General features: G+C 36.4%; 2 protein-coding genes across 5 annotated transcripts; both read left to right on the top strand.

Annotated features, from left to right (window-relative positions):
• Nucleotides 1–550: 550 nt before the first annotated feature.
• On the top strand, nucleotides 551–4,680 carry LOC116111785 (anthranilate synthase alpha subunit 1, chloroplastic-like). 4 transcript variants are annotated; one of them, XM_031397938.1, is made up of 11 exons: nucleotides 551–793; nucleotides 1,157–1,341; nucleotides 1,429–1,618; nucleotides 1,731–1,882; nucleotides 2,212–2,327; nucleotides 2,408–2,654; nucleotides 2,733–2,789; nucleotides 2,959–3,111; nucleotides 3,893–3,973; nucleotides 4,079–4,165; nucleotides 4,275–4,680. In XM_031397938.1, exons 1-11 carry the CDS (start codon nucleotides 619–621, stop codon nucleotides 4,596–4,598), a joined length of 1,767 nt encoding a protein of 588 aa, XP_031253798.1. In that variant the 5' UTR covers nucleotides 551–618; the 3' UTR covers nucleotides 4,599–4,680. The 4 variants fall into 4 exon arrangements, with proteins under 4 accessions (XP_031253798.1, XP_031253797.1, XP_031253796.1 ...); XM_031397937.1 differs by having other exon boundaries at nucleotides 4,052–4,165; XM_031397936.1 differs by having other exon boundaries at nucleotides 2,408–2,789.
• Nucleotides 4,681–7,144: 2,464 nt separating this feature from the next.
• LOC116111741 (probable LRR receptor-like serine/threonine-protein kinase At3g47570) lies at nucleotides 7,145–10,404 on the top strand. The gene is given in 2 exon segments (XM_031397888.1): nucleotides 7,145–9,856; nucleotides 9,956–10,404. Coding segments are annotated over 2 exon segments (3,123 nt in total). The 5' UTR covers nucleotides 7,145–7,182.
• Nucleotides 10,405–20,605: the final 10,201 nt, after the last annotated feature.

Below are 20,605 nucleotides of genomic sequence, written 5' to 3'. Positions count from 1 at the left end.
TTCAATTTATTTGAATATTATACTTAAAAAAACTAAAATATAATTAAAAAATATATTTCATTAACATTCATTTATTAATATATTTCTTCTTATAGCTAGATATTAATAAATCTATCCCATTTAATTTAAGATTCTCCAAGAATGTCAAAACAAGCAGAAAATAGTAAAATACAAAACAACACAAAATAGGAAATTTGATAAATATATGGAGTAATATTTTGTGCTGACATGACAACACTGGAATTAAATGATATTTATTTATATTTATTCAATTTATTTGAATATTATACTTGAAAAACTAAAATATAATTAAAAAATATATTTCATTAACATTCATTTATTAATATATTTCTTCTTATAACTAGATATTAATAAATCTATCCCATTTTATTTAAGATTCTCCAAGAAAGTCAACACAAGCAGAAAATAGTAAAATACAAAACAACGCAAAATAGGAAAATGATATTTTGTGCTGACATGGCAACACTGGCTCTTTTTTGCTATTAAAACGTCCTCACGGGAAGCTGAAGAGACCATAACCGGAGAGACGGTTGCTGTTAGTGTTACTTTTCTTGTTAATTACCGGCAACCTCCGCTACCGTTTCTCTAACATTCTCAATGGTTGCAGTGGCAATGCAGTCTCTGTGCTTCTCTCAATGCTTGGTCCCGTCCAGTTACCGGCTGTCTCCGGTTCCGGGCCCCCGCATTTCTAGCTTAAGCTTCCCCAGATGTTCCGTTCCGCCACGTGTTCGTACCATCAAGTGCATTTCTCTCTCCAGCAGCCCCTCATTAGGTAACAAATCCACTGTTTGGCTGACGAGAAAAGAGAAGAAAATTTCTGAAACTCTTTTCCAATAAATCCAAAAGCGTTTGATAATGTATTTGAAAAACATGTTTTCTAATTGCAAATTCATTCTCTTCTAATCTGTTATACGACATATATATATATATATATTTTTTATATTCTGAAATTAAAGTCCGAGATTTATTCTCGGAGTTTGAAAATGCAAAACAGTTCTGGAGAAACAATTTTCCTAAAACGACGCCGTAGTCATCATAAAAGTTGGTCTTTCTTTCGTTTGCTAGTGAGTTTTGAGCTACGACGTGGAAGTTTTTGGATTCTGAGACCGTGCTATTTGTGTTTTGTTTGTTTTAGTAAATGATACAACGAGATTTGCTGAAGCTTCTAAAAATGGAAATTTAGTTCCATTGTACCGTTGCATATTTTCGGACCAGTTGACTCCAGTGCTGGCTTATCGTTGTCTGGTTAAAGAAGATGATAGAGAAGCTCCGAGCTTTCTTTTTGAGACGGTGGAGCCGGGCTCTCGGGGTTCCACTGTTGTAAGAGCCTGTTTATTTGGTGTAATATTCGTAGTTGTTTGTTTTTATTGTGCATTTGTTCATTTGAAGTTGAATTGTTTGTTTCAGGGGCGGTATAGCGTGGTTGGAGCTCAGCCAGTTATGGAAATTGTGGCCAAAGAAAATAAGGTTACGATAGTGGACCATGTGGCAGGGAGTGTGGTTGAGGAGGTTGTTGGGGATCCGATGGTTATTCCGAGAAGAATCTCGGAGAGGTGGAAGCCTCAACTTATTGATGAACTTCCTGATGCTTTTTGCGGTAGAGAATTCATATCGTTGCTTAATTTTGCTGAGATTGAAATGCTTGTATTGTTCATTGCCTTGTAAAAATCTTTGAACTCATACTTTGGATGTACTGGTTTTGTCATTAGGGGGTTGGGTCGGGTATTTCTCATACGATACAGTTCGCTATGTGGAGAACAAAAAGTTGCCATTCTCAAAGGCACCGGAGGATGACAGAAACCTTGCTGACATGCATCTAGGCCTCTATGATGATGTGATTGTGTTTGATCATGTGGAGAAGGTACTCTTTTTTCTGTTAATAAAAAAATGCCTAAAACATTCCGGGTCTTTGTTTATTTTGCTTGCACAATCTATTTTTTGATAAAAGTGCACTTTTGGTTGGTAGTTTTACTTGGCCATGATTGAGACACCTTTAATTCTGTAAGGAAAACTTAGCACAAGGTTGGAATGGTTTAAGTGTGTTTATGTTTTTCTTCATGTTTGCTTCCTTTAAAAGACTGCTGAGAATATTATAAATTTGTGCCAATTTTGGTTTCATTAGAAGGTCACTGCTTATGGGGGTAGTTGATGCATTTTATTAGAGATTTTTTTCCTTTATTTCTTTCTCAGAAAGCCTATGTAATTCACTGGGTGAGGCTGGATCAGCACTCTTCAGTTGAGAAAGCATATATGGAGGGAGTTGAACACTTGGAAAAATTAGTCGCCAGAGTACAACACACAGACCCGTGAGTTACATTTTACACATTTTATATGGTCACATGAGTTTTTATGAAACTTATTAATTTATTTGATTATCATTTGTTAGGCCAAGGCTGTCCCCAGGTTCTGTAGATTTACACACTAGTCATTTTGGTCCTAATTTAAAAGAGTCAAACATGACAAATGAAGCGTACAGGAAGGCTGTACTTGACGCAAAAGAACATATTCAGGCTGGGGATATTTTCCAGATCGTACTAAGTCAACGATTTGAGCGGCGAACATTTGCTGATCCATTTGAAGTGTATAGAGCATTGAGAATTGTGAATCCAAGCCCTTATATGACCTACTTACAAGTACACATTTTTGTCTCACAAACTATTTTAGTTTTTATAGTTTGTTGCATTTTTATCATATTCATTTCATGTTTTCAGGCTAGAGGGTGTATTCTGGTAGGTTCAAGCCCCGAAATTCTAACTCGAGTAAAGAAGGTAAACCGTTATAGTTGTCAATTTCACCTACTTGGATTTTCAGAACAAAGCATGAGATGGTTTTCTTTATGCATTTACTCTAAAATTCAACATCAAATTCTTAAGTTTGGTGGCTATTTACTTTCAACCATTTATCAGCAGCGATGCTTATTTTTACATGTTTATACAGAACAAGATTGTGAATCGACCATTGGCTGGGACAGTTCGAAGAGGGAAGAGTACTGTTGAAGATGAAATGTTGAAAACGCTGTTGCTAAGTAATGAAAAGCAATGTGCAGAGCACATTATGCTAGTTGATTTGGGTCGCAATGATGTTGGAAAGGTTTTTCTCTAATGATTTTTTCTAATGTATTTATAATCTTCATGTTTTAAAAGTTTTTATGCTTATAGTTAACTCATCTATCTATCATAGATGGCTGGATTAACTAAACCACTTCACATCGTTGCCATTTTCTTATTGTGTAGTGTTTGTTTACTTACCATTTTTTGTTCCTAGAATTCACTGTAGGCAAGTAGCATGACATGTGTGACCATGTAAATTCTTTCTCACATTTGTCATTATTAGTGGCTAGCATGAATTTGACCATAGACTTCACCATTTTAGTCGTCATATTAGTATTTGGTATTATATCTTTTTTATAACAACTTAATATGCTTTAGATTCTTCACTATTTGACTAGTTGTTAGCTAGATATCCCGTTTTTATGTTGTATATTTTAAAGAATTTTAAGTTCTTCACATGATCTTTAGCTCTTTCTGTATAGAAGTCAAGATATTAATGGGATCCTTGTGGTAATCTGTGGAAGACACACTAGTATACAGAGCTTTGGTCCCTTTTCTGGTCTCAAGCTCTTGGTAGCTTTCTTGTTTCTTTCAAGATCGTGCATCTGATTCCCTTCTGCATGAGAATATGTTTCGTTTTTTATTGGAGTGTGTTGTGAATAAAAAGGAAAAAGTTGTTTTTGATCATATAATTTCTTCCGCCTTTTAACGAAGGGGCATAGTTTTTCTGTCTGCAACATTGGTGCAGCACGCAAGCTGCAATCAAACTAAAGCACAAATCAGACTAAAGCTTCTCTTAATAACCCTTAATATTGATGCAGGTTGCAGAATCTGGTTCTGTGAAGGTGGAAAAGCTTATGGACGTTGAAAGTTATTCTCATGTAATGCACATAAGCTCCACGGTAACAATCCAAGCTTGGAATCTTTAATGTATAAGTGATGAACTGAATTTGATAATCTAATGTTTCTCAAATCTTTAGAGGCCATTCCCATTCTTCTTTATGCAGGTTACAGGTGAGTTGAAAGATGATCTCACCTGCTGGGATGCCCTAAGAGCTGCACTGCCTGTTGGAACAGTTAGTGGAGCACCAAAGGTTGGGACTACGCACATTTCACCCTTATCAATCACTTGCTTGCTTTTCTTATACATCTCTTTCCTTTTGTTTTGATCATCAATGAATCATAATGTGCAATATGATACAGGTTAAGGCCATGGAGTTAATCGATGAGTTGGAAGTAAATAGGCGTGGTCCCTACAGTGGTGGGTTCGGAGGTGTTTCCTTTACAGGCGATATGGACATTGCGTTGGCGCTAAGGACTATGGTATTCCAAACTGGAACCCGTTATGATACAATGTACTCGTACAAGGACACCAACATGCGCCGGGAATGGGTTGCATATCTTCAAGCTGGTGCAGGTGTTGTCGCTGACAGCGACCCTGATGATGAGCACCGTGAGTGTCAGAACAAGGCTGCTGCGCTAGCCCGAGCCATCGACTTGGCTGAGTCTGCCTTCGTTAACAAATGATGTCAATAACAGAATAAAATTTTGGGAATCAACTCAACTTGGATTTTGCTGCAGAGAATTAAAAAAAAAAAAAAAAAAAAAATACATGTAAAAACATCATACTGATGTAACTAAATGTACTTGTAACTGCATTAACCGAAAGAGAAATGAGAAATCCGTAGATGATGCATATACGACGGCGTTTCTTTGTTAGTGTTTAATCAGTATCATCGTCTTAACGGAGTCTATAGCTGTTCTCTCTCTCTCAGACGGAATCATGGCTTCACTGGTTGAACGAGTCCTTCCTATGCTCTCTCAGTCCGTTACTATTTCATCGAAATTATCTTCTTTCCAAACTTCCGTAGGTTCACGTTCGGTCCAGAATCCTCCTTCCTAAGTCTCGTTCCCTACTTTCTCTCTGCCGCCTCCATTAAGTAATCTGCTTTTTCTAAAAGTATAAAGGATTAGTAGTAAATTGAATGGTTTTTTGTTGTAATAGGCGAGGCCAAGAGACAAGGAGAAGGGGACGGGTCCGCTGAGGCCTCCCAAGCCTTCGTCTCCTTCGAAGAAAGATCGGTTTGATGATGATGATTGTTGTAAGCTTTTAACTATGTTTATTAGAGAGATTAATTTCTTATCAGATTTTGTTCTCTTTTTGGTACTGCATAGACTCTTTAATAAATCAGTAGTAATTTGTATTGTAAGATTAGACTATGGTTTATTAATCATAGTTTCGTAGTTTTCTATCAAAAGGATACCAAGTTTTATATTCTAATAATTCTATAGGTTAAGATACTGCATATACTTTTTGGTGGTTTGAACTCTTTTGAAGCCAGGATCATAATTTATTTTCCAGCTTGGACTACAAATTCAATTATTTTTAAGGCTCTAGTTTTTGAGTTCATGACAAGTGGAAGTCTATAAAGCTGGTTGCATACAGCTGAAGAATCTGAGTTGAGAAAACTGTACGTCATTTAAAGGTTAGATATTGCGATTCATATGGTTTATGCATTGGATTATGTTCATCACCAATTGTGAGATTCCCATTGTTTCTTGTTGATGATTACATGGTTGCTCATGTAGGCAGCTCTGGGTTGGCTGAGCTCCTTTCTGGGGGAGGGCTTCAGTCAACTTCAGTGTAGATCATACTCACTCAGTCAAGTAAAGCTCCTTTCCAATTCTCCATCATGATGTTTGATTATATGAACAATGAGCCATCCTATTGCGTATAAGGTGTGGAGAAATAATGGTTGAATAGGAATTTTTATTTCATCAAATGTAGGTTTTCAATCATATCTAGCAATAAACAGATGTATCTGGGCAAGCCGCCTCAAAGTTTGACCACAGCATTTCATTTTTCATACATCGCATACTAGAAGTCTGCTATGTGAGAATTGACTAATGCCAAGTACATTAGACTGTGGAATGTTTATGATTACCATACTTCAGATTATTCATTCAATTATTTCTGGTAAAAGTAAACCATAAACACCAACCAGATTAGAATGTGGAATGTTTGATTGTTTGTGTCAACCATACTTTACATTATTGATTCATTTATTTCTGATAATAATATGTCCTTTTAGCATCGTTTGTTCACTATTTCAGAGGGAGATTCAATTATGTCTCAGATGAAATGGAAAGATAAAAAAAATTATCTTAAGAAAAGGAAACTAATATTATTCTTTCACAACATAATGAGAATGATGTCAAAATTAGAATATGGAGATTCGAAAAATAATAAATGGCAACCATGAACCATATTCAAATACAATTGTAGTTGAGAATTTGCTAATGGAATTAATATATAATATCTGTCAAGATATTGTTGAAATTATCTTTGTCGAATCGAGGATTTCGTCATTGAAAAGGAATTAGCAAAAAAGAAATTGGAGTACCGCTTGAATTATAGGTCTGATTGGTATTCTTAGTGAATTTATGAGTTCGAATCAATAGGAATACGCTCTGAGTCCCACTATTTGATAGGTGGATGCATAATATGCCCTCCGAACATGCTATTTTATCAATTATTAATCCATTGATGTATACTTAAAAGTTAAAGCCTTAAATCGATCTTTTTTAGAGATGAATCATAACCGATAATAGAAGTAACGTCGAACACACGAAACTGACGTGTAGAAGAAAGTCTTTTCAGGCAGCTTGAGTCAGTTTATAGTTTAGCTAAAATACACCTGTCAATTTCATGTTACTGGTTACCGTAGAATAGTTGCCATCTTTACTGGAGTGGAAAAATCCATGGACTTGACTGGTGTGTGGTCAAGTTTTGGTGAAACCCCACTAGGCTTACCGGAGTCAAGATGCATGCAAGTCAAGCAATTTGTGGAGTCAAGATGACTGCAAGTCAAGCATTTTGAAGAAAACGGAGACTAATATTATACTTTCACAACATAATGAGATTGAGGTCAAAACTAGAAGATGGAGATTCGAAAAATAGTAAATGGCAACCATATTTGACCTGTCGAGTGCAATACCAGTGGAGGTATTAAGTGCTTTATAATATGAGAGAGTCTAAAATAATGTTCAACTATAAAGCTGGCGAAGTTCTGCTTAACTTGACAATAAACTCAGCTTTACGATAAGCTTAATGTTTTCCTCCCGTCTTATCAGAAATTCTATTAACATGATCTTGCTGCTTTGCTTATCAGCTTTCCTTTGTACTGCAAGTAATGCAGCTACTATATGCAGTAATGAAACAGACAAGATTTCTTTGCTTGCATTCAAGGATTTGATCACTGAGGATCCCCTTGGAATGCTGATCTCATGGAACAATTCTATCCATTTCTGTGAGTGGCAGGGAGTAAAATGCAGTAGCCGGCACCAAAGAGTTGTGGAGTTGGACTTGAGGTCTCAGGGATTGACGGGCTCGATTTCGCCCTTCATTGGCAATTTGACCTTCCTCAGGTCTATTTACCTTCAACATAATCAAATCCGAGGAAGTATCCCGCAAGAACTCGGTGGTCTGTTTCGCTTGCAGAATCTGAATTTCACTAATAATACTCTCCAGGGGCAGATTCCAAGCAATTTGTCACGCTGTCTGGAGCTCAGAGAAATTGAATTGAATTTCAATGACCTTGTTGGGAAAATTCCAGCAACATTTGGTTCTCTAACCAAGCTCACTTCTCTATCTTTATTCTCCAACAATCTCCATGGAACCATCCCTCCATCTCTTGGTAACCTAACCTTCCTCCAAACACTTTCTCTAGGAACAAACAACCTTGAAGGAACTATTCCAGATTCTATTGGCCATCTCACCAATCTCCTGTATTTTGGTATTGGTTTGAATAATATCTCTGGTGTAGTCCCTCCTTCCCTCTACAACATTTCATCTCTCACAGATTTAGTTATTCCAGACAACCAGTTAACAGGTAGTCTGCCCTCAGACATAGGCCTTACACTCCCTAACCTCCGATTTATTTCTGTTGGAGGAAACCTATTTACTGGATGTTTTCCGATTTCTTTCTCCAATGCATCTGGAATGATACTTCTTGACTTGTCCGACTCTCAACTTTCAGGGCCGGTTCCTTCAGATCTTGGAAGAAAAATGAAAAATCTTCGGTGGCTGAATTTGGGATCTAATAGTTTTGGCACTGGGGGTACTGATGACCTTAGCTTTCTTGATTCTTTAACCAATTGCACCAATTTGCAAATATTGGGATTAGACGAAAACGGTTTTGGTGGTGTTTTACCAACTTCGTTTTACAATCTCTCAACTAAACTTAGATTACTGGATGCTGGAGGTAATCAGTTTGTTGGAAACATCCTAGATGGTATATCAAACTATGTCAACTTAATTGATCTTTCCTTAGAGCAAAACCTTCTCTCAGGTTCTCTTCCTTTCAGTATAGGGAAGCTTCAAAACCTGCAACATTTTACTTTCAGCGGAAATAGACTGTCTAGTTCAATCCCGGAATCATTTGGCAAACTCACCCAACTCTTCCACCTGAATTTGGCTCAGAACAATCTGACAGGAAGCATCCCACAAGGCTTTCAGAACCTTCAAAGGTTGCAAATCCTAAATCTTTCTCATAACAACCTTGATGGTTCTATACCTATGACAATTGGCCTTATCTCCACCTTATTTTTCATCAACTTTGCTCATAACACGTTCAGAGGTTCCCTACCGGCGGAGCTTGGTAACTTGAATAATCTACAGGACCTGGACTTTTCTGAGAACAAGTTGTCTGGCGAAATTCCAAGCACGCTTGGAAATTGTTTGAGATTGGAACACCTTATTCTACGCGGTAACTTGTTGCAGGGGAGCATTCCTTCCTCTTTTGGCTCCCTGAAAGGACTTGTAGGTTTGGATCTTTCTCGAAACGAATTGTCTGGAACGATTCCGATCAATCTGGAGACACTAACCACTCTTGAAAATTTGAACTTGTCCTTTAATAGCTTAGAGGGTGAGGTGCCATCCAAAGGTGCTTTTACCAACACAAGTGTGATTTCAGTTGTTGGAAATAGAAAGCTCTGTGGTGGCCTTCCTAAATTGCACTTACCGATCTGTGCCATTCAAGAGTCGAAGAAGAAGAATCATCTTAAAGCTAAAGTTATTATAATGTTAGTCAGTGTGGGTTTTTGTTTGATACTGCTAATAGTTTTGCTTGCTTTTTGTTGGAAAAGAAGACCGAGAAGATTGTCCTCCCAATCATCCCTTGGAGAGGAATTTTTGAGGGTATCTTATAACGAACTTCTCAAAGCTACCGATGGATTTTCTTCGACAAACTTGATTGGCATTGGAAGTTTTGGTTCTGTGTACAAAGGAAAGCTCTAGCAGGATGAAAAACCTTTAGCAGTGAAGGTATTCAATCTTGAACAGCTAGGAGCTTCCAAGAGCTTTATTGCAGAATGTGAAGCTCTACGGAGGACCAGGCACCGGAATCTTCTCAAGATAATCACTGCTTGTTCCAGCATAAATTTTGAAGGTAATGATTTTAAAGCTCTTGTCTTCGAGTTCATGCCCAATGGAAGCTTAGAAAGTTGGTTGCATCCAAGTGAAGATACGAGAAAGTTAAACCTCGCTCAAAGGCTTAACATAGCAGTAGACGTTGTTACTGCACTGGAGTATCTTCATCATTTCTGTGAAACACCAATTGTTCATTGTGATTTGAAGCCAAGCAATGTTCTTCTTGATGAGGATATGACTGCTCATGTGGGAGATTTTGGGTTGGCCAGGTTACTTCCTATGAATATCAGCAATCCAATTAAAGGGCAGACCAATTCAACTGGACTCAGAGGCTCTATAGGATACGTTGCACTAGGTATAATCAATTCATTCACATTTTTTTGTTCATATTATTTACTTCCAAATATATAAATAAAACTTACGCACCGGTCTAATAATGAAATGTAATGTATAGAATATGGAATGGGTGGATTAGCATCAGCACAAGGAGATGTCTACAGTTTTGGAATTTTTCTTCTAGAGATAGTCACAGGGAGGAGACCAACAGATGAAATGTTTAAAGATGGCCTAAGCCTTCATAGTTTTTGTAAGGCGGCATTGCCTGACCGAGTGATGGAGATTGTTGATATGCGACTGCTACTAGAAGAAGAACCTGGTGAAACTATTATTGATATTGACAATGAAAGACGCATCAAAGCTAAAAGAAAGGAATGCTTGATTTCGCTTGTAAGGATTGGAGTTGCTTGTTCAACAGAAACACCGAGTGAACGGATTGGAATTAGTGATATAGTAATGGAGATGAATATAACTAAGGAAGTGTATCTTGGAGTAGGCATTCATGGCGAGAGACGTATAAGAATGCAACTGGCTGGTGAAGTGACATCTCAGCTGAATAATTTTTAAAATTCTGTAGCATTATTTACACATAAATACGTAAAATGATCTAATATAAAGGATTTACTGTTGTTTATCTATATTTTTGCGTGTTTTCAGAGGAATTGAAACAGGATTCTTTGTATGAACCTAGGCTGTGTTGGAATACGGATATGTATTGATTCCCTTGACACTGTTGTCACTTATTATGTTATAGCTTGGTAGTGTAAAGTTGTTAAATCTTACAGAATTTTGAAGGAGAACAAAAAATTCGGAAACATAAAAAAGTTCCTACATTATTGTTTCTAAATATGTTCAAATCCAATGCCAAATATGTGATATAAGCATAAATGATAACTGGAATCCTGTTAAAGATTAGAATCAAGAACTTCTTATGGAATAAACAAAGCGCCTTGGTTCTCTTAGAAACTGATCCAGATTCATGACAGTAGAAATGTAGGATACGAGAATAAGTCACAAAATTTCAGTAACTTTTAAGAAATTTTTCTGGAATAAATAAAGCGCCATGGTTCTCTCAGAAACTGGTCCACATTTACAACAGTAGAAATGTAAGATTTGACAATAAGTCAACTTTACGGAGCAAAACGTCTATGTTCCTGAAAGAAGGTTGTTAATCAGAACTCAAATCAAGTTGAGTCAGAACTGAAGAAGCAAAACCCCAAGACCAAGTTAAGAGTTCAACTTTTCATGGCGTCAAGTGTTAGGTGGCATATACGGAAGGCAGAAACATCTTCCTACATCCATTTCATCTAACAGACAGTTATAATTTTTTCCTTTGTGCCTTCCAATTCGGCCGTTACCATTGTATTTTGGAAGCTTGAGTCAGCTTATAGTTTAGCTAAACGACACCTATCCATTTCATGTTACTGGTTACGGTTGAACAATTGCCGGGTGCGTTTGTTTTATTATTTTGAGTAGTATTTTTGAAATATTATTGCTAAGATGAGTTGGGTTATTATTATGAGGTAAGATTTAAAAATTAACAAAAAAAAAAAAAAAAAAAACTTATAGGTTTGTTAATTTAGCTAAACATCCCCGATAATAAAAAGTTTATAAATTGAAAAAAACACTCCCATCCATCCACAATTGCCAGATTCCGACAACCACCGTCGAAATTTGGCCGAAAATTTGTGTCATTGCGCACGAAAGACCAGGTATGGCCGGTCGTGTGTTGCTATGGCCTTTTTTGGCTAGATCTACGACTGGATCTGGCCGTTGACGGCTAGATCTGGCCACATTTGGCCGTCAACGATAGCCGTAGATTAGGCCGTAGTTAATAGTCAATGACGACCATATATTAGCCGTTGTTGACAGCCAGATGTGGCCAAAGATTTGGCCATCAACGACCAGATCTTTGGCCGTGGATCTGACTGGAAAAAGTCATAACGGTGCACGACCGGTTAGATCTGACCGTCATGTACAATGACACCAGATTTCTATAGTGGTGGTCGGAATCTGACAACTGTGGGTAGATAAGGGTGTTTCTATTTTTTTTAGTTAAATTAATAAACTTACGGAGGTTTAAAATAATTGAATGTTATTAGATAGGATTTTGAGAGTAGAGGATTTTGAGAATAGAGAAACAAATATGCTTTTTGTTTTTTTTCTGGATAGAAAGAAGATATTTTCAAAATAAGAAAACAAACGTAGCCCGCATCTTTACTGTGGTGGAAAATTCCATGGACTTGACTGGTGTGTGGTCAAGTTTTGGTGAAAACCCCACTAGCCTAACTGGAGTCAAGGTGCATGCAAGTCAAGCAATTTGTCACTAGACTGTTTAGAATTGCGAGGCAGAACAACCCCAAATAACAAGTTATGAATTCAATATTTTTGCGCGTTTACGGAGGAATTGAAACCAGGATTCTTTGTATGAACCTAGGCTGCGCTGGAATAAATATATGGATTGATTTACTTGGCATTGTTGTCACTTATTAAGTTATAGCTTGGTAGTGCAAAGTTTTTAAATCTTGCAGAATTTTAAGGGAGAACAAAAAGCCAAATCGGAAACAGAAAATAAGTTCCTACATCGTTATTTTTCAGTATGCTCAAATACAATGCATAAATGATCAAGAACTTCTTGCGGAGTAAATAAGGCGCCATGAAAAACTGATCCACATTATCAACAGTACTAGAAATTTAAGATTTGATAATACGTAACAAAATTTCAGAACTTCTAAGAAAATCTTGTGGAATAAATAAAGCGCCATGGTTGATTCACGTTTACAGCAGTAGAAATTAGCAAAAATTTCAGAACATTAAGGAACAAAATGTTAAGTCTTGAAAGAAGGTTGTTCATGAGAAGGGAACTCAAGTTGAGTCAGAACTGAAGAGTTCAAATTTTCATGTCGTTAAGTGTTGAACAAGAATTTGATCACATATTTTGTTAATTATTTTTATTATATTTATTACTCTAAAATATATTTTGTTAATTATTTAATTTAATTATATTTTATTTTTGTCCAATTTGAGGAGAAAGTATGCTTTATTTGGACTAGCTTAACTGAAGATTCAAGTGAAGATGGAGCCCAAGAGGAATTTAGGAGGAGCATGTGAGAAGAATAAATTATAGAGACCAAAGGAAGATTCGCCCTACAATTTCAAATTCTTGCATGGGAAGGAGGGAAGTATGGGAATGTAGATTTGCATTTAACACGTGGGCCTATGTGTTTATTAAAATTACTTTTCTAAACCAACTCCTATTAGAATTTCTGTTTTGTAAAGGATTAGGGTTTTATCTTACCCTTACGTGTATATAAAGCCTACTTTTCACTCAAGTTAGGGAAAGAGAAAAAAAATAACACAAGAGTTGGAGTAGAGCAAATTGGCGTGTATATAAATCTAGTATTAGTTAAGTTTGATACTTAATGAGCTAGACAGTCCTCGTTATATTCGTACATTTCCAAATTTTCACAAGAAGTTATAGTAGTAACATCTGAGGGTGTGTTTGTTTTATTATTTTGGATAGTATTTTTGAAAAGTTAGAGTTGGGTGATTATTATGAGATATAATTTAAAAATTATAAAAACACCCCCTAGGTTAGTTAATTTATTAAACATCCTTACAATAAAACATTGAAAATTAACAAAAACACTCCTACCCAGTAATTAAATACTGGAAGGTGGCTATCACCGTTGGAGGATGGTCGGTTATCACCGTAATGACACACAATCGGCTGGATCTAGTTGATCGTGTGTCGACATGGCTTGTCCGGTGGATCTAACTGAAAAATGTCAGATCTACGGTTAGATCTGGCCACGTCTGGTCGTCTACGATGGCCAAAGATATGGCCATTGTTGACGACTAGCTACTAACGGCCAGATCTTTGGCCATAGATCTAATCCTTTTCAGCCAAATTCACATTGGATCTAGTTGGAAAAAGCTAGATCGGCATACTATTAGCCAGATCTAGCTGGTAGTGTATCATTACGTCAGATTCTGGCCATCTTCTGACAATGGTGGTCGGAATCTGGTAAATGTGGGTGGATGGAGGTGTTTTTATCAATTTTTAAACTTTTTTCTTTTGGAGTTGTTTAGTTAAATTAACAAACCTAAGAGATTTAAAATAGTTGAATAAAATAGAAATGAATTTTTAGATAGGAGAAACATATATGTATTTTGGGTAGGATATGGTACAAATAATGAAACAAACACACGCTGAAAGTCTTATTCATTTCTATGGACAGCTGGGTCTTACTCATGCGTTGGAGCCACCCAAAACAGTATCCCTTGTAATCCACTCAACAGCATAGATAAGTGATTTAGTCATTTGGTCTGGATTGACTTATTTTAGCCCAGAGGAGACGTAGCACGTAGAGCACACGAAATTTCCTTTCACAGTTTTAGAGAAATTAAGTCTTCTCAGGCTGCTGGAGTCAGCTTGTAGTTTAGCTAAACTAGACCTGTCCATTTCTTGGCACCGGTTAAGGCAGGACGACCAATATCATCTTTACTCTGGAAAAATCCATGGACTCTGACTGGTGTGGTTAACTTAGTTCATGAAACCCACTAGCCTTACTGGAGTCAAAATGCATGCATGCATGCAAGTCAAGCGATTTGCAGAAAATTACAAATGAATTAGTGGTGCCATTCTTGGTGCACATGCAAGAAAACAGCTAAAGGAAAGCGATTTAGGTACTCCTTCGGAAACGTAAGTTCATTTTTTTTTTTTTTTCCAAATTTTTTCAAAGGATTAGCCATTTTTTTCCTACGATTTTTTGTTTCAATAGACGAGGCTACCTATGCCTTCTTCTCATTTGAAGAACGATCGGTTTGGATGACAGAATGGCATGCCTGTTTAATAATATCTTCCCACCCATTTATTTATCTTTTTCTTTTATCTAATTGCTACCTTGATTGACTAATTTTCAAGATAAATGAAAAGACACTGCCAATTTATTTGTTATGCCTAAAAAATCATACTGATGCCAGCTCAACAAGTGCTTAAAAGATACAGTGTATTAACTGTCAAACCTATACCGTCTTAAAGATATTTTATATCAATCCCATCTTATTTTAAAATAAGGATGAATAAGAGCTCTTTATATGTTAAGATAACTTACAAAAACACTAATTACATTGATCTCATACATGTATAAATAGACATATCTCTTCGTGAAAAAAGGAAGGTTGGGCATATGAGAGCTAAACATAGATTTGAGCTTTATTATTTTTCTCTGTAAATAAAACATTTCTCCATTCTTTGTATGCCTTACCGGCAATATCATAGAAATAGCCAAGAAATAATGAAAAAGACAGTGGATGTATGATTAGCTTTAAGCATCCGAACCACTATAAAAATCTCTCTTGCCAATTTTTTATTTATGTTTTTGCAAACATATATAATCTCAACACTATAAACACTTCTCATGAATCATATCACGTGTAATTTCTAAGACTTTATTAGTACTTTGCAAGTGTAAATAGTTAGTATCAAAATCAAACATTAATATTATTGAAGGGCGTTTTTCTACATTCTTGACTTTTAAAATATGAACAGATTTTTATTTTAAAAGAGATTAGTTTTCAAATTTAAATTTAAGGAAAAGTGAAAAGCCAAAGTGCTTTGGGAAAAATGAAAATAAATGTACAACATAGGAATTAGGTAAAGGTTTGGGAGTTTCTGTGGATGTGCAATATAGATATCATTTTTCTAGTGAACAATTTCCCTTTGTAGTTTATTCAACAGCATAAACAGTTCAGCTCCTTTTCGAGACAACTTAAATTACTTATTGATGGAAAAATCCACAGAATTTTCCTCCCTAGTGGAGTCTAAGAGTTCATTGATGGAAAAATCAACAGGTCAGTCCCAAAAGTAGGTCTGGGGTCGTTAACTGTCAGTTTCATTGAACCCATTGCCTTTTTCGAGTCAAGATGCATGGTGTTAGGGCCAAAAATCGTCCTTGGCCCAAATAGGGAAAAAGGACCATTAGCGAAGAAGGACCAAGCCCAATCCTGCAAAGGCCCAAGCCATAGTTCTCTTCTAACATGAGGAACAAACCGGCCCAAACTGAGCGGGCACAAGCCTCTCAAACCTGGCCCATGTCCNGGTGGATGTTGAAATGCACCTTTATATTTTCCTGTACATGGTATTCTGTTACTGGTTCAATAAATGAGAGCCATGAACTATGATGTTGCCTTTTTCTTTTTTAAATTGCAAGTTTAATAGCTCATAGCTGTAAGATTAGCTTCCTTTGTTTATACTGGGTAATTACCAGCAGCTATCACAGTTGTTGTGGACATTCTTATTATTAATTATGAGCGGAATTTAATTTCATAATAAAATAAGTGAGCTGTAGAAGTGTTAATTTGCAATTAAGACTTGAGTTATCTTTGTTTGCAACTAAGATGCTAGGGCCTTTGAGATACTGTAACCTTTTAAAGTTTTACTAGTTAATCTAACAAAGGCATATATTAAAAATAAAAATCGCTATTTGATGCATTTCCTAAATCATTTCTCAACATTCTACTATGGCTATCCGTCGATATTTGTTTAGTTTGATGCTAGTGGTTGGGCTTTAATAGCATGTGACATGTATTAAACTATTCATGGAGGCTAGTTTGGATTGTTGGGCCAATTAATCCTTTAGGGTGCGTTTGGTTTATGGATTGTTAGATTACTGGAAGACAATATTTGGTTCGGGGTGATATAAGATTAATCCTGTAATCTTTGTTTAATTTTCAAGATTTTCTCGTTTGGTTATTAAATAATAAAATATTACGTAATCTTTTATTACAAATAGTGTTTATTGTTGGTAATATTTGTGGTAATCAGATTACCTTCTCAAGGGGTGTTAATATAAGATTACTGAGATAATATTAATTTTGATCATATTTTGCCCTTAATCTTTTATTATTTCGGACACATTTGCTCTCATATGTCTACTAAATAACAATTACCCAGACCCCCTATATTTGAGAATTTAGCTAAAATACTCTTGCTACAAAAAAGTTTAAAAGTTAACAAAATACCCCAAACCATCCAAGACCACGGTCAGCCACTAGCTACCACCATTGGCCGCCGGCGAAAGTCGTCATATCGGCACAAGAGTAGCAGGATCTTGTCGGTCGTGTGTCGGTAAAGACGTTTCTAGCTATGGATTTGTGATCCATGGTCGGAAATGGCTAGATTTGGCCATTTCATGGCCAAAGATGTGGCCGTGAAATGCCATTGATCTGGCCATGAAAAGGTCAGATCTGTGGCCGTTTCATGACCATATCTTTGGCCGTGAAATGGACATATTCATGACTAGATCTAGCCATGAAACGGCCAGATCTGGTCGGATTAGGCCTTACTGACGCGCGACCAACCAGATCCTGTCGGTTGTGTGCCATTACGGCGGCTGCTGGCGGTGGTAGCTGGCTATCGATGATGGCTGGGGGTGATTTTGCTACAAATTAAAATTGTATATGGTTGGGATGTTTTAGCAAAATCTCAAATATAGGGAGGTTAAAAAAAATAATTTAAAAAATAATAGAATAAAATAATAATATATTATTAATTAAAAAGGAGGGCAATTTAGTAATCTATATAACATACCCACTCATTTAGGGCAATTTAGTAATCTACATAACATACCCACTCATTTATCCTACCAACCAAATATATTATTATAACATACTCATTAATTTATTCCAATCGACTGAACACATTTCTTTAAAGATTCCCTAGTAATCTATATTTTCAGTAGTACAATATTCCTCAGTAATATAACATTCCCTGAACCAAACGCATCTGAAATGTTATATTAATGGAAAGTTATATTACCTTGAAGATTACTGGGAATCTTTAGGAAAATGTGTTTGGTTAGTTGGAATAAATTAGTGAGTATGTTATATTAATATGTTTGGTTGAGAGGAATAAATTGGTGGGTATGTTATTTAAATTACTAAATTGCCCATTTTTTAAATATTAATATAATATTATTTTTATTATTAATTTTTGAATAATTTCTTTTAACTTCCAACATTTCAGATTTAACTAAAATACCTCAGCTTATATAAAACTTTAATTTATAACAAAATCACCCCCATCACCTTAAGCCACTGTCGACCACCGCCATTTGCTGTCGGAAGTCGTCGAAAGAAGTTGGAAATCACTGTGAGTAGCCTACCATCACCAAGAGGCTTCGATATGACCATATTGATGGCCCAAAAACGACCATATCAGAGTAGATATAGTCGGAAATGACCATAATAGTTCTGGCCATTTTCGGCCAGATCTACTCCTATATGGAGGTTATCAGATTACCTCCAATATTACTAACAACAACTACTGTTGGTATTGGAAAATTATCAGAATCTAATATTACTTGACAACTAAACGTGGTAATCAAATAACATAAAATGACATAACCTTACTAATCCTATATAACCCTTAACCAAATGCCTCCTTAGGGGTATCTTTTCTAATACATTAGGCCTAAACCATTATGGTACACCAAATCATGAGTCTTGTTTTTGTTTTCTAGAAAATAAATGGGTTGCTTNATTTTCCCTTTTGCTTTGTCCAAGCCTTCCCAACTTGTTTTTTCCCCTGATTCTGACTTTCTTGTTTCAGAATCAGATCTTTCTTCATCTTTACCCTCTTCAGATAATGTTTTACCATCTCTCCAGGTTCCAAACTCTACTGTTTCATCTCCTTTATCCTCTCTTCATCACCACGTTTTAGACTGTTCCCCTATTCCCTTTACTGTTTCTCTTCCTGTTTTGAGGAGATCCAATAGACATACTTGTCCCCCTATTTGGACTCAAGACTTTATTTGTCCCACTGTCTCCCATTCTTCTTCAACCAACCATATTCAGTACCCCATTTCCAATTCTATTTCTTATTCCACTATCTCACCCTCATATAAAGCCTTTCTCTCCAATCTTTCCCTAGTTGAACCTAGCTCCTTTGCTCAAGCATCTAAAGACCAACATTGGATTGATGCTATGAAAAAAGAAATCCAAGCTTTGGAGCTTAATCACACCTGGTCATTGGTACCCTTACCTCCTGGAAAAGTTCCCATTGGATGTAAATGGGTTTACAAACTGAAATATAAGACAGACGGTACTCTTGACAGATATAAGGCACGTTTGGTAGCTAAAGGCTACACACAACAAGCGGGTATTGATTATACATAAACTTTTTTCCTTATTGTAAAGATGGTTATTGTCTGGACAATCTTGGCCTTGGCTTCTATGCACAATTGGCCTCTTTATCAACTAGATGTTAATAATGCTTTCTTGCAAGGAGATTTGCAGGAAGAAATTTATATGAGTCTTCCTCAAGGGTTTTCAAAGCAAGAAGGGAAGGATCTTGTTTGCAGGTTGCACAAGTGTTTTTATGGCTTGAAACAGGCATCTAGGGCCTGGAACTACAAACTCACTTCAGCTCTCTTAGATGGTGGATTTCAGCAATCGAAATCAGACTATTCTTTGTTTGTTAAGCACCAAAATTCTCACATTGTTCTCTTGTTAGTTTATGTAGATGAAATTGTCATCACTGGTACTAGTTTGGACCTGATACAACAGACAAAGGACTTGCTACATTCTAATTTCAAACTCAAAGATTTGGGGCTACTAAGATATTTCTTGGGATTAGAAGTTGCAAGATTCTCCAAGGGCATTAGTTTATGTCAACGAAAGTATGCCTTGGAGCTTATTTCAGATTTTGGTTTGGCAACTTCTAAGCCTTTTACTATGCCTATGGAATCCAATTTGAAACTCACTTCTACAGCCTATGATAGTCAGTTTTCTATTGGTCTTGATCCTCTCCTTCCAGATCCTTCAGTTTATCAAAGGTTAGTTGGAAATTGTTGTATTTGTGCATCACCAGACTTAATATTAATTTCTCACTCAACTTGCTGAGCCAATTAATGCATCAGCCCAAGCAATCCCATATGACAGCAGCTCTCAAAGTAGTGAAGTATGTAAAATCAACTCTAGGATTGGGTTTGTTTTTCCCTGCAACTAACTCCCTGATTTTGTCTGCCTATAGTGACTCTGTTTGGGGCTCTTGCCTCATGACTAGGAAATCAGTTTCTGGTTACTGCATTTTCCTCGGCTCTTCCTTGATTTCTTAGAAATCAAAACGACAGGCGACCATTTCTAAGTCTTCCTCTGAAGCTGAGTATAGGGCTATGGCCTTTACAGTTTGTGAGATCATTTGGGTAGTCCAGCTTCTTAAATAACTTGGGTTTTCTGGCTTGTTTCCTGTTCCCCTTCACTGTGATAATCAAGCAGCCACCTACATTGCTTCCAATCCTATGTTTCATGAGAGGACCAAACATATTGATATTGACTGCCACATAGTCAAAGAGCAGCTTAAAACTGGCCTCATTCGTACTGACTATATCCCAATGTTTGAGCAGCCAGCTGACATCCTTACCAAGGCTCCTGGGAAGCATCCTTATCATCATTTGCTACACAAGTTGGGAGTGCTAGATCTTTACCACCCTCCAACTTGAGGGGGGTATTGGAAGTATTAAATATGTATTAACTGTTTAGTTTGTTTTAGTTTTGTTAATACATTCAGTTTAGTCTGTTAGTAAAGTTGTTGGTCAGTTATTTAACTTAGTCAATTTAGTTAACTCAAGTTAGTAGTTAACTATGGTTATCTTGTTGTATATAAAGAAACCTTACTCATCAATAAACATGTGGATCATTATTCTTTCCCAAGTACACTCTTTTCTGTTTCATTTCCATGTAAATCAAAATTGTGAATTAATTT

The sequence above is a fragment of the Pistacia vera genome, unplaced genomic scaffold (assembly GCF_008641045.1).
Source record: "Pistacia vera cultivar Batoury unplaced genomic scaffold, PisVer_v2 Contig65, whole genome shotgun sequence".
Classification (NCBI taxonomy): Eukaryota; Viridiplantae; Streptophyta; class Magnoliopsida; order Sapindales; family Anacardiaceae; genus Pistacia; species Pistacia vera.
The sequence above is the reverse complement of the archived record's forward strand: the minus strand, read 5'-3'. Positions and strand labels throughout refer to the sequence as shown.